This window comes from Herpailurus yagouaroundi, unplaced genomic scaffold (assembly GCF_014898765.1).
Source record: "Herpailurus yagouaroundi ecotype Mexico unplaced genomic scaffold, PumYag 218, whole genome shotgun sequence".
Taxonomy (NCBI): domain Eukaryota; kingdom Metazoa; phylum Chordata; class Mammalia; order Carnivora; family Felidae; genus Herpailurus; species Herpailurus yagouaroundi.
Window position 1 is genome coordinate 5,338,470 of NW_024412449.1, and position 16,797 is coordinate 5,355,266.

The 16,797-nt window shown below is 45.0% G+C and overlaps 1 protein-coding gene across 5 annotated transcripts in view; it reads left to right on the plus strand.

The window, feature by feature from the left end:
- The first annotated feature begins 561 nt into the window (after positions 1-561).
- Positions 562-16,797, plus strand: part of SCUBE2 (signal peptide, CUB domain and EGF like domain containing 2) — a 67,426-nt gene continuing 51,190 nt past the window's right edge. Inside the window, exons 1-4 of one of the 5 annotated variants that reach the window (XM_040456928.1) lie at positions 562-921; positions 2,284-2,406; positions 9,543-9,668; positions 14,082-14,216. In XM_040456928.1, coding sequence (XP_040312862.1) covers positions 801-921; positions 2,284-2,406; positions 9,543-9,668; positions 14,082-14,216 — 505 coding nt within the window. In that variant the 5' untranslated portion in view covers positions 562-800. The other 4 variants (XM_040456931.1, XM_040456930.1, XM_040456927.1 and 1 more) reach the window with 4 other exon arrangements.

Consider the following 16,797-nt stretch of genomic DNA (forward strand, 5'->3'; position numbering starts at 1 on the left):
CCTCTAGCCCCCTTTCCCTTCACGTTTTGGCTGCCCTGTACATACACATTGAACTAGTGTTCAGTGAGATGAGCATCTTCTGCTGTGATTCCTGGCCCATTAGTGCACCAGAGAGGCACAGTCTAAGCAAGTGCCTCAGTGGGACAGGTGGGACACTGCCTGGGGCTGGGGATCACAGAAGGCTTGGGCTGGACAGAATGGAGAAGGGTGCAGAGTGTGTGTGAAGGTGAGCAGGGAAGCTGGGGTTGTCTCCCCTGAATCTCCTGAGGGTTCAACCACATTACTCACCCCAAGTGGAGAGGTGGGAAAGCCCTACAGGTGGCCTTGGAGTTCAGGGAGTATAGGATTCTGAGCTACACAGGACACTTTCTGGGAGCCTCGAATATTTCAGGCCAGAGTGCTATTTGTCCTCACAAAGAGGGACTGGGTCAAGTTGTAGGGCACTGCAAACAGGCAGAGCACGAGGCTCTGAGGGCTGGAACGGAGCAGCGGGGGTGCAGGAGCAGCGGGTTTGGCGACGGGGCCTGCACTGGGGACGCTGACAGCAGCCCTCCGGCCACCACGGCCGCGCCCCCTCCACCCCGAGCCCGGAGGGGGAAGGGAGGGGGACGGGAGGGGAGGCACTGCCCCCCGCGCCGCCCGCCCCGGCCCGGGGAGGACCGTGTGAAAATGAGGCCGGGGCTCGGGGGCCGGGCGGGGCCGGGCCGGGGGTGTCAGAGCGCGGCGGGCAGGGCGCCCGCACACACCTCCCGGAGCCGCCGCCACGCTCGCCGCCTCTGCCCGCAGCCGCCGCGCCATCCATGGGGGTCTTGGGCCGCGGCTGCCCCGGGACGGCCGGGGCGCTGCTGCCGCTGCTGCTGCCGCTGCTGCTGACCGCGGCCGTCCCGCCCGGCCGGAGCCGCGCCCCAGGGCCGCCTGAGGGTGAGTGTCCGCACCTCCGGAGCCTCGGGGACGCACCTGGCAGGGGCATGCGGAGCCGGCGGCGGGAAGGGGTCCCGGGTCCCCTGGTGGGGTCGCGCCGCGCTGGCCCGCCCCGGGCTCGGCTGCGGAAGCTCCGCGTGGCCCCCGCTCCCCTGGGGCCTCACCCGCGGGCCAGGCCACGGAACCACCACCGCTTGGGCTAGAGGCCCAGGGCCTGAGTGCTGCGGCCCGGCCTCGGACACGGGGGTAATGACAGTTCCCAGCCCGGTCCCGCCGCCCGGGGTCCCTGGAGAGCGCCTGCTAGTCAGACTCTCACCCGCTGAGAAAGACGGAGGGCACCGGAGTCACCGGGGTCCGGCTCCTCATTGTGTAGATGGGGAAACTGAGGGCCCCGGGCGGGGTACGTCCGTGAGGTCTCGGCAGCTTTGCTCCTTCTTTTCTTCTGGGGCCGGGAAGTTCGGCCGGCTTCAGGGTTGGCTCCGGAGAGTTTTCTGCCGGTTGAGGATCCATCCGGGAATACCCCGTAAGCTGCAACAAACCTGGGTTTTTTGTTTTGTTTCGTTTTGTTTTGTTTTCTGCTGACAGAGAAAAGTACTCTGGACGTTCTGTATTAACAGGACTCGTAATATTTTCAAAACTTTTGTTTTTAATTAACATCCTGGAGTGGTGTCAACCCAGGAAATACTTCCACCAAGGCCGGTTTCCAGGTTGACAGGGTGAGCAGCTGGTTGATGGGGTGTGGGAACCATTCCCACTTTGCACCTCCATCTGAGGGCTGGGGATGGTGTGGTCAGAGCCCAGGGCAAGCTACTCCCCCATCCCCCAAACCCTGAGAAAGCTGACATTGCCTGGTTTTCACAGTGTTTTGTTTTGTTTTGTTGCCAAACTGGTCTTTCCTTCAACAGGCATTTGTTATTGCCTACTCATGTGCCAGGCACTGTGCTTGGCATCAGGGACACCCACTCAGTCTGTAATCAAGACACCATTTAGAGGGGAGGTCAGGCAGGAAAACAGAGAGTGACAATTCTGTGTGATATGTGCTATGAAAGGAGATAAATATGGGAGCAGGTCGTGGAGGACACCCACCTACACTGGGGGATCGTGGTAGGCTTCTTGGAGAAGGTGAGTGAAAAGGGTGTGTGGGTGTGTGTGTGGGGGGGTGTATTCTAGTCAAAGGGAACAGGCTGTGCCTGGGAAAGGAGCCTGGAAGTGGTATGGTTCATCCCGGGGTTCCCAAAGAGTTTAGCTGATGAGGAGTGAAGGGGGGGGGGTTCTGGTGGGAGGTGAAGCTACCAGAGGACCAAGGCCGGATCACAGAGGGCTTGGGGCACCATACCAAGTGCTTGCTATGCTCTTTTGCAGATGTGGACGAGTGTGCCCAAGGGCTAGATGACTGCCACACCAATGCCCTCTGTCAGAATACACTCACCTCCTACAAGTGCTCCTGCAAGCCTGGCTACCGAGGGGACGGCAGGCAGTGTGAGGGTAAGTGACTGGGGTACCTGTGGTGAGTGGGCCAGCAGGTGAAGCTCCCTACCTCCTCAGCACTTGTAGTGACCACTCATGTTGGTAAAAGTGCTGCTCCTCTGCCCCCCCCAGGTCATACCACCCACCCCCAAAATCCATTTCAGACCCTTAAAGCACTAGGAACATCAGGTCTTTCCTAGAGCTGATCATACAGTTTTATGTGGTTCCGAAATGTCCTTTTGTCTGGCTTGTGAAAAAGAAAAGAAGTGCTTTAGTATTTTTGGTGCCTATCAGTTTGGGAGCAGAAAGCCCCAATCAGGAGAGCCGTGCCTGCCAGGGAAGGGCTGATCCTGCGCCTCCCTGGGGCAGTTTACACCCTCGCCCAGGAGTCTGAGTGCAGGAGTCTTGCCCTCCACTGCTGGCTCTGGAGGCTCCATCTTGTTCTTGGCTTCAGGCTGGCGTTGTGACCTCCCAAACTTTAGAGGTACACCAAGCGCCAGCCTTATTTGAAGCTGCATGTTCACCCTGGAAAGATGTAGGCAGAGGGATACCTTGAGCCCTTGGAGTTCCAGATCTTTGAGCTAAAGTCTGATCTCTGTCATCCTGTGTTCTGGGCCAGTGTCATGAATTCTGAAATTCAGAACTAGCCAGAGACTGGGTACTGAAAGGAGGAGGCTATTCCTGGGGATGGAAATCATGGCATATTGGAACTGGCGGGGCTCTTCAGGGGAGCTCTGACATTCCTATCCCTCAGATGTGAGACCCTGAGGCCCCTGGGGAATTGAGAGGGGGGCTTGTGGCCATAATAACACAGTTAAAAGAAAAGTGAAAGAAAGTCAGACGTCTACCCTATCTCTGTCCCTGGACCCATATCTCTTGTATTCACTCAGCCTCCTGATGTCCTTCTTTGGTGAGAAATCCTGATATTTATACTTTGTGCATGAGGAGCAAAACTTGCCTCTCCTATCAGAGGAGACATGCTCCTGGTCAGGTTCGTAGCAAATGGGGTTGGTAGTCTATCCTTAAAGCCCTTGTGTTTCTTCAAGTTCGTGTTTTCCCAGAGATAGGCAGCCATCTCTCACCGAAAGACTACCTCTCCCTGAGACATCTCTCTGCAGGTTCCTCCATACCACACTCTCACTGTATTAAATATTCTATTTACAGTACTGGAATTCACACATGTTGGTACCCTGCTTGGGGGAAAAATGTTCACTCTTTCACTGGTTTTCCAGTCACTGTATACTCTCTGGGGGTGGAGATGGGCAGAAACTGTGCTATGGTTTCTTTGAGTTAGAATACATATTTAGTAAATGATGTTGAATGACAAGTGGCAGGAATTTCCTTATTCTTAGCTGTTGGGCTTGACGTATGACACATGGAATTGAATTGCTGACAGTTTATAGCTGAAAAGCCTACTATTTAGCTTAAAATAACTAAAATGATTGACTGGAATTGTTGCTTTTATATATTTAAATTGGCTCTAAAATGATAATATGTATTATTGGAATAAAAGTCAAACAATACAGAAAATGTATGAAATAGTATCTTTTATTTATTTATTTTTAAGTTTACTTATTTATTTTGAAAGAGAGAATGAGAGAGCATGCCATGAGTGGGGGAGGGAAAGAGAGAGAGAGGGAGAAAGAATCCCAAGCAAGCTCCCTGCTGTCAGCACTGCATCCTACCAGGGACTGATTGAAGGGCTTGATTGAAGGGCTTGATCTCAGGACTGTCTCAGGGCTCAATCTCACAAACCATGAGATCGCGACCTGAGCAGAAATCAAGAGTCTGATGCTTAACCAACTGAGCAACCCACGAGCCCCTAGAGGGGTTTGATCTTTTAAATGCTTGTAATACTTTTGAATACATATGAAGTTATGTTTTTTCATTATAAGAATTGATATGGTAGGAATTGACACAATAAGTGAATGTCCTGTGTTTCCTCACAATAAAATTAAGGTTATGCATTTGTAGTAATACACAAAGTAAAAGTAAAAAGTAAAAGAAGCTTTTGTCAAGGCTACTATGGAAGTGCTATTATACACTTTTTAGTGCATTACATGGGGAGGAGACACATGATGTTAATATGTCCCACTACTGGTGATATTAACCTTGATCACCTGGTTAAGATGGTGCATCCTGAGGGGAAAAAAGTTACAAACAGAGATGGAGGCAAACCATAAGAGACTCTTAAATACAGAGAACAAACTGAGGGTTGATGGGTGGGGAGGGCGGGGAAAATGGGTGATGGGCATGAAGGAGAGCACTTGTTGGGATGAGCACTGGGTGCCGTATGTAAGTGATGAATCATGGGAATCTGCTCCTGAAGCCAAGAGCACACTGTATACACTGTGTATTAGCTAACTTGGCAATAAATTATTAAAAAAAAAAAAAGATGGTGCATCCTGGGTTTCTCTGTTGCAAAATTACTATTTTTTCTTTTTGCAATAACACATATCTTAGGGTAGATACATTCAGCCTGTGCTAATACTCTGTTACTTCTCAAGTATTTTTTTTAATCTTTTTAAAAAATGTTTGTTTATTTTTGTAAGAGAGAGAAAGCACAAGCAGGGGAGGGGCAGAGTGAGAGGGAGACACAGAATCCGAACTAGGCTCCAGGCTCTGAGCTGTCAGAGCAGAACCAGATGCAGGGCCCCAACCTACAAACCATGAGATCATGATCTGAGCTGAGCTTAGCCAACTGAGTCACCAGGAGCCCCTCTTCTCAAGTCTTTGCCCACTGATTTTGGCATCCAACTGTGGATCTTGTCTGCAACAATTATTACTATGATGTAATAATTGGTAATTTTGTATTTCCCTCATTCCATATACATCTATTAACTGAGATTCTTCTGTAAGGAAGACTTGTTGCTTCTCCCCCATTTATTTATGCATTGACTTATGTATTTATGCCAGTATGGACTGGTAGATATTTAATTATATATATAGTTATTTGTTTTGGGCTCAAATTGTTTCAGCTTTAGCCATTGGGAGCTCCTTCACATTGTTTCCTGTGTCCTTTTGACATGCCCCCATCCTTTTTGGGGGCAATTCTTTGTTTTCTGGTACCATAAGATACCACAGACTCATCTTGTATTTTCCCTTCCCAGCCCTGGAACCAACCACTTCTTTAAGGAGCCCTGGTTTCTTTTATTGGAAAATGGTATATAGAAACCAAGATCTGAATGCTTGGTGTTCTTACTGTTACTGGGATGTCACTGCTCCTAGGCTATCTCACTGCACAAAATTAGGAAACATATGTATGTATTCTAACCCACATATACACATTTATCTATATTTATTGCTTATATTTATCCATTTGTATATATATTAAAAACAATGACTTACACTGATGATGCTTTGGATTCCAAAACAATGCCACAAGATTCATTGAATCTCCCTCTTTGGTTATTCATAACTTCTTTTTCCAACAGTGAGAACGGTGGCTCTCATTTTCTGCAAGATAGTTACTTGTTTGTTGAATCCAAGTGTACACATAAATAATTTACAACACTATTAATCTATAGCCTTGCAAGTAAAACAGATTTACGAGAGTACAGTATCTGTTTGTAGCTATCTTTATTTTTAGCCTTACAACATTCAGTTAATATATTGGTTTTCAAATTTTTTTTTTTCAACGTTTATTTATTTTTGGGACAGAGAGAGACAGAGCATGAACGGGGGAGGGGCAGAGAGAGAGGGAGACACAGAATCGGAAACAGGCTCCAGGCTCCGAGCCATCAGCCCAGAGCCTGACGCGGGGCTCGAACTCACGGACCGCGAGATCGTGACCTGGCTGAAGTCAGACGCTTAACCGACTGCGCCACCCAGGCGCCCCAATATATTGGTTTTCAGAGTCACTTGGTGTTAGTACTTTTTTTTTCTACATTTCCTTCAGTGTGGTTGTTATTCATTTGTAATACAGTTGAGTTCATTTGTTTCTGTTTGTACCCTATTTTTTATGTGTTCTTCCCCCACCTCTGTATACTAGATTATATATGTATGTACATAAGAAGATGTGTATTTACTTATGTATATATGTATGTATTCATCTATGTATCACTATGGTGCTGAGAGTCAAAACTATATAAAAAGGCATACTCAGGGGCGCCTGGGTGGCTCAGTCGGTTAAGCGTCTGACTCTTGGTCTTGGTTCAGGTCATGATCTCACAGTTTGTGTCATTAAGCCCCACATTGGGCTCTGTGCTGACAGTGTGTAGTCTGCTTGAGATTCTCTCTCTCTCTCTCTCTCTCTCTCTCTCTCTCTCTTTCTCTCTCTCTATTTAAAGTTTAAATAAACTTTAAACATAAAATAGAATAAAATAAAATTAAATTAAATTAAAAGGCATTACTCCTTCTCCCTATTCTTGTTCCTCTGTTCCTCATTCCTCCTCTCTCTCTCTTTTTTAATGTTTATTTATTTATTTATTTATTTATTTATTTAGAAAGACAGAGAAAGAGACTATGCATGTGAGCAGGAGAGGGGCAGAGAGAGAGCAGGGGAGGGACTGTTGGGGCAGAGCCAGACGTGGGGCTCAATCTCACAAACTGTGAGATTGTGACCTGAACCAAAATCAAGAGTCCAATGCTTAAACCGACTGAGCCACCCAGGTGCCCCTCATTCCTTCTTTCCATCCTTTTCCCACATACCATGGATTGATTACCAATCTTTTTTAGTTTCTGATTTATTCTCCTGCCTCCTAGATTTCTTTTGCAGCAAATGTGTAATTTTCCTTTTAACTACTTTAGTGAATTCTAATTTGTATACCATAAAAGACACCAATTCTAAATAAGTATAAAAATCAATGATTTTGAGTAAATTAGCTGAGTTGTGCAGCCATCACATAATCCGCTTTTCAGACATTTTCCTTGTCTCAGTAAGATCCCTTATGCCCAGGTACAGTTAATCCTTATTCCCAGCCCCAGCTCCAGGCAACCTCTAGTCTACTTTCTGTCTCTATAGATTGGCCTTTCTGGATATTTCATATAAATAGAATCATACAATATGTGGTCTTTTGTTTTTGGCTTTTAAAAAAAATTTTTTTTTAATGCTATTTTTTAATTTATTTTTGAGAGAGAGAGACAGAGCGTGAGTAGGGGAGGGGCAGAGAGAGACAGAAACACGGAATCTGAAGCAGGCTCCAGGCTCCAAGCTGTCAGCACAGCCCAACGTGGGGCTCGAACTCGTGAACCACAAGATCACGACCTGAGCTGAAGTTGGCTGCTTAACCGACTGAGCTACCTAGACGCGCCTCACCCAGCATGTTTTTGAGGTTCATCCATGTTGTAGCCTGTACTGGCATTTTATTTTATTTTTTAATTGTTAACTAGCATTCTGTTGTATGGACATACTATATTTTGTTTATCCATTCACTAGTTGATGGACATTTGGCTTGTTTCTACTTTTGGGCTATTATAAGTAATGTTGCTATGAACATTTACCTGCAAAGTCTTTGTTATGGACATAATTTTTCATTTCTCTTGAATATATACCTAGGAGTGAACTTTCTAGATCACACATGGTAAAGTTATGTTTAACCTTTTAAGAAACTGCTATACTGTGTCCAAAGTGGTGCCATCTTACATTGGCATCAGCAGTATATAACGGTTCCCATTTCTCCACATCCTATTGTTTGTCTTTTTAAAAAAATAACTATTCATTTATTTTTGAAAGAGAGAGAGAGAGAGAGTGCAAGTGGAGGCAGGCCAGAGAAGGATCTGAAGTGGGCTTGGCACTGACAGCACAGGGCCTGATCCATGCAGGGCTCAAACTCATGAACTGTGAGATCCTGACCTGAGCCGAAGTCAGACGCTTGTTTAACTGACTGAGCCACCCAGCCTCCCCTATTGTCTGTCTTTTTTTTATCATAACTGTTCCTGTGAGTGTGAAATGGTATCTCACTGCAGTTTTAATTTGAATTCCCCTAATAATTAATGATGTCGGCCGTCTTTTCATATGTTTTTTACCCATTTGTATATCATCTTTGGGTGACATGTCTATTCAAATCTTTGCCCATTCAAAAATTGGATTGTTTGTCTTCTTTGTTGTAAGAGTCCTTTGTAAGTCCTTTATAACGTATGTGATTTGCAAATATTTTCCACCAATCTGTGGCTTGTCTTTATTTTCATAAGTATAAAAGTTGTAAATTTTGATAAAGTCCAACTTATTAATTTTAAAATTTATGAATTGTGTGTTTGGTGTTGTATCTAAGAAATCTTTACCTAATCCAAGGTCTCAAGATTTTCTCATAAAAGTTTTATGTTTTCTCTTTAAAGTTTTATAGTTTAAGCTCTTATATTTGGGTCTCTGATCCATTTTGAGTTGATTTTTGTGGAGATATGAGGTAAGGGTCCAAATTCATCTTTTGCTGATGGATATTAATTGTCTAAGCACCATTTGTTGAAAAGACTATCATTTCTCCCAACAAATTGGACAAGACGATCATTTGTCCCAACAAATTAGACAAGAGTGCTAAAGCACTCTTATCTAAAATCAAGTGACCATAAATATAGTGGTTTATTTCTGGACTCTATTCTGTTCCATTGATCTGTTTTTCTTTATGCCTGTATCACACTGTCTTGATAACTATAGATTTTTGGTAAGTGAAAGTCCTCCAAATCTGTTCTCCTTCTTCAAAATTGTTTTGGTTCTTCTGAGTCTTTTGCGTTTCTATATAAATTGGATAAGCTTGTCAAGTTCTGTCAAAAAACATGCTGGAATTTCATGTGTGTGTTTTTTCATATTCCCTTATTTTTTTTCCCTGATAATAAACTATGGGTACTCTCACATTTTGATTTTTTAACTTAGTAGTATATCCTAGAAATCACCCTAAATCAGTTCATAGAAATCTTTCTCATTCTTTATTTTTTTAATTAATTAATTTTTAACAGCTGCACAGTATTGGATCGAATAAATGTACTGTAGTTCTTCAACTACTCTCTCCTATGTATGGGCATTTCGGTTGTTTCTAGTATTTTGTGATTACAAACAGTACTGCAGTGAATTACCTTGTGCATATTTATTTTCCTGTTGTTGGAGATGTATCTTGAGGATAGAGTCCTAGAAGTGGGATGGCTGGTTGGAAGGTAAATACATTATATCTCCATACTAAAGAGATGCCACCTGTCTGGCTTACTTCTGTTTTATTCCTCAGACATTGATGAATGTGAAAATGAATTCAACGGAGGCTGTGTCCATGACTGTTTGAATATTCCAGGCAATTATCGCTGTACTTGTTTTGATGGCTTCATGTTGGCTCATGATGGTCATAATTGTCTTGGTAAGGAAAACAGTTGGAAATCGCAATTCTACTGTACCTACCCTCTGGCACCCCACCCTTTTCTTTCCTTTGATGAAAACATACTCATTAAAACAAAAAGGGGATCAGAGACTTGTGTTTTCTGGCCCCCTCAAAATCATAGTCCCTGAGAGAAAACCAGGGAAAGTGCTTTGGTTTATATGTGATCATTCATAATGTAAATTCTCCATTAGTCTAAGGAGATGGACAACATCATTGTTACTACGTATTGACTTTCTAGCATTGACTTGTCACCTTTAAGATCTTTGATTTAATGCTATAAGTATCTCTATTCTAGAATTAGGTAAAACTACTTATTCTGAAAATTCCAAATATGTGATTGGATTTCAGCCAGGTAACCCCACCTCCTTTTTTTCTTGAAAGGCAAAGGGGTTCAAACAGAAACCTTCCATTAACATCATCCTATTATCCCACAAAACAGAAACATCTGTCGGAGTTTTAGTTCCTGAGTTACGGACTGCAAAGAGCATTGTTTACATTGGTTGCTTATGCCAGGAATAAACAGAATTCAGAAATAGCAAGCAACTGGATGGGACTGGGTGTGGAATAGTCTTAGAGGATGCAGCACACTTGGCAGAAAGGTATTCCTGGTCTGTTTGCATTTTAAGGCTGGTGTTATCAGTTGTGCAGGAGGATATCATGGGACAGATGGCATCAGGGTCCTTTGATGCTGATGACCTTTTATGCGGTTAACCTGCTGATATCTGCTTGGCTGACCAAGGAGTAACTTGAACCAGGTCCTGACACAGAGTGGACAGCTACTGAGATGCTCCCTTATAGTACAGGGGGAATGGCCACTTGATTAAATGCTTTGAGATCAGCATAGATAAGTACAGACAGAACTTGTTTTTTGAGTGGTAGAAAAGGAAAGTCTTTCCAAAGTCTTTTGATTCTGGGAATCAATCCTTGTATGCTGTTTATCCCGCTTCACTGTCACCTGGAACCCCATCCTGAAATAGATTCTGTCTCTTCCTATTTGTGCTGTGTGAGAGGTCAGTCTTTGGGTCAGACCACTTGGCCTTCCAAGCCTGTAGCTGTCAGGAAGATTTGATTGAGGGCTGGGGGCTCACTAACCCCTTTGCAGACTGTCTAGGGCAGCCAGGCCTCAAAAAGACACTAGAGAGACCATCATGACAACAATAATCAATTGAGATTAATTAAAAACTGAACAAAATATGAAGTCACTTTCAGTGTGTAATATTTTGGGAAGCATGCAGTATGTTTGGAGGGTTTGGCTTTGTTTTTTTACCATTATCTGGGGTAAATCTCACATGTCCTTTTGGTTTGCCAAAAGTGGCATTTTGGGAATTTATATCTAATGGCAGATCTAGTCATTACAGTTTTGCCTAAACCCCAAGTTGTGCTTAGGGGAATGTGTGAGATTCTTAAGAGCAACAGGCCAAACTATGCAGGGTTTAAGGACCTGGGCCAGCGTTGGGTCAGGTGGTTTTGAGGAAAGGCCAGTTCAGAAATCCTCAGCCCAGGAGTCTTTTCCTTGCCTTGTCTGCTAACACAGATATTTCAGCAGCCTCTCTCCATTCCCCCTCTTTGGGGTCTCTTTGTGGACTTGGTAGCAAGGATCTTCCTGACAGAAAGATCCTGAGTATCCACTGAGTGTATCCAAAGGGGCAAACGATTCTTTAAAGGAAGCCATGAGAAATAAAGTGATATAGTTAGAAGAGCAGGACCAGCAGATACAGAGATTTCTCTGCCATTTAGACTTGAAAGGGTTGAAGCATTTTGTGACAAGGAAGCTCAGAGCCAGAACTTTTCAGGAGCAGTACTTTCCTGTGTTCTCTGGGATGACCCCTTGCCTCTCCTCAGCCCCTTACCACATACTAGCTACAAAATACCAGAATATACACAGTACAAATACTACTTAAATCTGGCACCAAACCCAGACTGCTCCAAGATCCTGAATGCCATTGAGCTTGAAAAACAAAATGTAGCTCTTCCACATAGCTCACCTGCCTGAATTCAGTTTCCATGTTTTGAGTGTCTGGGGGTGCATTGTAGCTATTCAGTGTGGGGGCCGTGGTTCTCAACTCTGGCTGCACGTTAGAATCACTGGAGAAGTTTAAAACAACACCACTGCCTAAGTCTCATCCAAGACTAGTTATATCAGTGTCTCAGGAGGTGGGGTCCAAGCATCTGGGTGCTAACATGCAGCCAGGGTGGAGAACCACTGTTTTGCAGTCTAGAGAAACTTGCCAGGCTAGTGATACCTCTTTGTGCATGTGAACACACACACTTTTGTATTAATTCAGTCAGAGTGTGTCACTCAATGGCACATTTCTAATTGCTTTGGAGAAAGGAATAGTGGGTTAAATGGAGGGTAGGTGGGTAATGGCTCAGAGGGGAGCACACCTTTATTCAAAACCAATCCAGGATTTGGTGTTCAGGGAAACAGATCTCTCCAGCTCACCATGAGTCCTCACCATGGAACACCTTGGCCAGGTGTGTTCCAGAGTAGCTCATCCTTTGGAATGTGCTCCCTTCACACTTTGGCATAGAGAAGGGCAAGTTTGTTAGGCTTAAGGGGATGGCTCGGGTCCCATCAGTTTAGAAAGGCATCTGCCTGGTAGTGTGGGAGGATGCATGACTGTAAGATCAGAAACTTGAAACCAGATAACAGATATTTAAATGTGAATTTTCTTGTTATGGATGTGCCCAGAAGCTAATGATAGGCACATGGGAAATCAGGCTAGAGAAATAAATTGCTTTTATATCAGCCTTCTCCTTGAGTCTTTGTCATGTCTGAGATTTTTCTGGAAGTTTCCTCTTATTTGGCTCTAGTGATGCTGTGCTCTCCTGCTTTTTTGTTCATGCATTGAACAATTAATGTGCACCTAAAGTTCCAGGGCTATGCTAAATAAAACAAAGGTCTCTGTCCTCAAGGAGTTCACAGTCTAGCGGAGATGGATAGGTAAAAGATTTTGAGGGGTCCAAGGTACAAATTTAAAAAAAGAAGATTTTTGAGAATACACTATGGTAAGTGTATTGGTAGAGCCATGCACAGAGTAATTTATGACACAGTGGAAGGAAAGTCCCCTAACTCCATCCTGGGGGGCACAGAAAGACAGAGGAAGATTTACCCCCTTTCTGTCTTTCTGATGGCTCCTCTTCTGGGGCTTCTGCTGTCTCACCTACCTCCTGCTGCTGGTATTCTCCCGAATTCTACCTCTGGCTATGTGCTCTCTGCACCCCTTCTGTCCCTTCCCACACTCCTGCCTGGGGCTTTCTTATCTACATCCACCACTTTATAAGGCCACCACAAGTAAATGACTCTCAGAGGTGTCTTTACAACACCAGACTCAGGTTTCCCTCTGCTACTGGACCAAGGCCTGAATGTCAGCATCTCACATATATCACCTCCCTACCGTGGTGGGGGCCAACCACAGCCCCATCCCCATTTCCCTACCCAGCTCTGGTCTTCACCATGTTTCTCGGCCACCTACCCGATGCCCATGTGGCTTTCCACCCTGCAGGCACCTTGCCCACAGTGCTTCTGTTTTTTCCTTCCTAGGCATCCCCTCAGCCAGGCCCCAGGCCCTGTCCCCGACTAGCACCAGCTGAGGCTATTTCAGGTTCACATGTGAAGCCAGGCTTTTGATTCTTCTCCTTCCTTGTGTCCTACCCTTGGCTATCACCTTATTCTTCCTAACTCCAGGATCTGGCCATGCCACCCTTGCTACAGTGGTTCCAACTGCGTCTTAGATTAAGAGACAGGTATTCAAGGTCCTCCACAGAGTGACCCAATCTATTCCCAGCTTTATCTCCTATAACTTCCCTGCATGTACCCATGCTCCAGCCAAACGAATGACTCACCCTTATCTGAACATGCTCCATGCTCCCCAGCATTTGTGCTATGCTCATACTCTTTCTTTTGTCCAGAATCCCTTCTCCTGATTTAGAACTGAAGACATCCCATCTTCCATCAGCTTTTCCATAAAACCCAACCTGATACCCCGCAACCAGGTAGCCTCTTTTTCCCTTGTACCATCTTTTACTGTATCTCACAATTACTTGTACGTTTGTCTCTTTCCCTTTGCTGAAGGCCATGCTCCTAGAGCAAAAGAATTTGATCCTACTCATCTGTGTTTTACTGTCCCCTCTAGCACCATACTTTGGAAAGAGAAGGTGTTCAATAAATATTTACGGAATATATTATCTTGTATTCATGTGGAGGGCCTGCTTAAGTGAGCCCCAGAACTTTGTGGTCTTGGGTCCCTGCTAGCGTCAATTCTGAGAGTTTCTGTGATGCAGGGAAGGAAGAGGGACCTCATCTCTGCTTAGCGGGTGTCCTGAGATGCTGGGAGGGGTGGGCATTTGAAACAGTCACAAAAGCAAAGGCTAATCCTCCTCTCCCTCCAGATGTGGATGAGTGCCTGGAGAACAATGGCGGCTGCCAGCACACCTGTGTCAACGTCATGGGGAGCTACGAGTGCCGCTGCAAGGAGGGATTTTTCCTGAGTGACAATCAGCATACATGCATTCACCGCTCCGAAGGTGCCTCTGCTCTGCTGTGGGCCTGGGCAGGGGGGGAGGGTGCAGGGGGGCAAGGAAACCCCTCACCCTGAGTGAGTTTAGAGGGGAAGTACAGAGTATAGACATTCTGGAGGCTTGTGGATGAATCTAGACCCTGCTACTGGGTGAACCCTAGGCAAGCTATTTTAGCTTCCACTTCCTCACCTGGCAAAATAAGTGGGTTGGGCTGGGTGAGCTCTGAGAGCTCTTTAAACTCTCACATTCCTGATTCTAATCTTTAAATAGAGAACATTTCAAACATGACTAGGTGTCTCAGGAAGAATGTAATGGACAATCTGCCAAGTTTTTCAAAACGGTGCTGCAAACCACAGCCCCAGGCGCGAGCCTGCTCTGAGCTCTGGGTGGGCAGGGAGGGGCTGGAGCCTTTTTATAAGGACTTGCAGACCCAGATCTGGCCTTCCCTGGGTTTCCCATTTTTGAACCCTGAGCCTCTGGCATTCTAGGACCCCCTCCCTACAAGTGGGCTTTCTATGCTGTGGTTTTCCTGTGTGGCTGCTTATGATTCCTCCATAAATTTGTAGACAACTCTTCTGATGGCCTCCCTTTTGTTCTCTTTGCTTTGGGCCTATACTTTTTTTAAATTCCTCTATTAGTTCAGTGGATTCTTAGGAGGGAGAGGCATTAGGAACATGTGGCCAGTCAGCCACTTTTAACTGAATGACATGTTTTTAATTCTCTGCACTTTCTTAAGCCAAAGAACCACATTTTGGTGGCTGTATTTCTCCTGGGGTTGCCTGAGTCTGTTTTTGAGGGAAATGCTCTAAACATTAGACTATTAACTCCTCTTGGCATGTGGTGCTGCTTGTTCATTCTCATAACTTAAGAATGAGGTGATTTCAAGTTCTTCTACTATTTCATCACACATTTGTAGATTTATTGTTAAATCATGGTTCTTGTGACTTTCCAAGGGTGTCTTTTTGGAGGATGATTTCTGCCTCATTTTCCAAGAATGATGGCTCCTTCCTTGTACCTGACTTAGGAAGCCTGTTTGGGTAGTAAGAAGAATGGTCATGGGCCAGTGGGTTTGAGGAGTCTTATCATCTTGAGCCTGCTAGTTCTCAAGGTTTGGGTGGGATGGACAAATACTGGTTCTAATCCGGCAGATCTCTTATCTCATGCAGGCATGGCACTTGATAGAGGAACAGTTGGGTTTAAAGCTCCTGGTAGGTGCTCTGGATTTTTCTGTGAGCCCCGCATCTGGGAATAGGCAGGATTAAGACTCCAGCAGTTAAAAGCGATCTGGATCTCTGGGCACCTCCTCTTTGGTTGCTCAAAGCTGCTTCCTGGGAAGTCACTCGGCTTTCCCTACAGGTGGTGGGGAATGGGGTGGGGACCTGTAGGTCACGCCATTGCTTGAACACAGTATGGATCCTACCCAGTCACAAAGCAGTTTGCAGTGATTAAGATTATCTCTTACTCTTGCACTTCCAAAGCAGTAGCTCAGCCCCTTTCTCCCCTCTGGCGAGACCTCCAGACTGATTACAGACACAGGCTCTTCATAACAGAAGTAAATACAAAAGCAGTTCCTTTTTGCAATCTGTGTTTTCTAAATTTTCTACAATTCAGACATTCTTGGATTCCCTGAAGAGTATTTAAAATGAACTTATTTGTCTGGAGCTAAAGCCAAAATCCAAGAATTTGAGTTGTGGTCTAAGTGTGCTCTCTGTGATTTTCCGTGGTGTTTCAACCTGATTGCTTGGTGAATTCAGGGCAGTGTAAGCCAACAGATTATAGCAGTCTGTAACTGAGACCCTGTCCATCCTAGGGTTTTAACTCTTCAAATAGATCAGTCTGTAAACAGTGTTCCTTTAGGATTTCCTCTTTGATGTGCACATTAAACCCTTAGAACCTGTTATTAAAATGGACTTTAAAACCCATTGTTGATACTCCAAAATTGGTTAAAAGAAGGTGACATTACAAGCTAGTATTTTCTAGTGTTGTGGTTACTTTTAATAATTATTTACTAAATGTTCTTCAATTTAGGGGATCATAATAGATGATTCTGAGGGAAAGCTTAAGCTATTGATTTTTTAAAATTATTATTCTTAGAGACCCCAAGCTCTGATAAAGAGACTGTGTGTTTTCACCCATGTAATGGGGGTAGGCTGGAGAGAGACATACTGCCCCGGCTGGCCTTTGTCCCCATTCATGGGTGCTCAGGCTCTCAAAATGAGCATTCCTCTTTTGTTTTGTCTGGTCTGAGAATATTTTTCGATGCTTGCACCGCTGCCCTTGCAGAGTAGGGGGAAGGTGTCAGGGTAGTGAGGAAGGGGCTGTGCTCTCAACAGGGCCTGTTTCTGTCTTTTGTAGACATTTCTTGCTCTGTTCGCAAGGCATATATTAATTCAGTTTCCAGAAATATTCTTCAGGGAGACTCTGAGCTGGGGACCACCACAATAGGCTATTTCTAATGTTTTTGTGAGCTATTTCCCTCCCGGTAAACTAAACAACCCTAACCATGACTGCCAGCCCAATTTCTGGGGGGAGCCAGAATCTTGGCTGGGCCTCCCAGTTGGGACCGGACCCATCTGCTTCCCCTAGC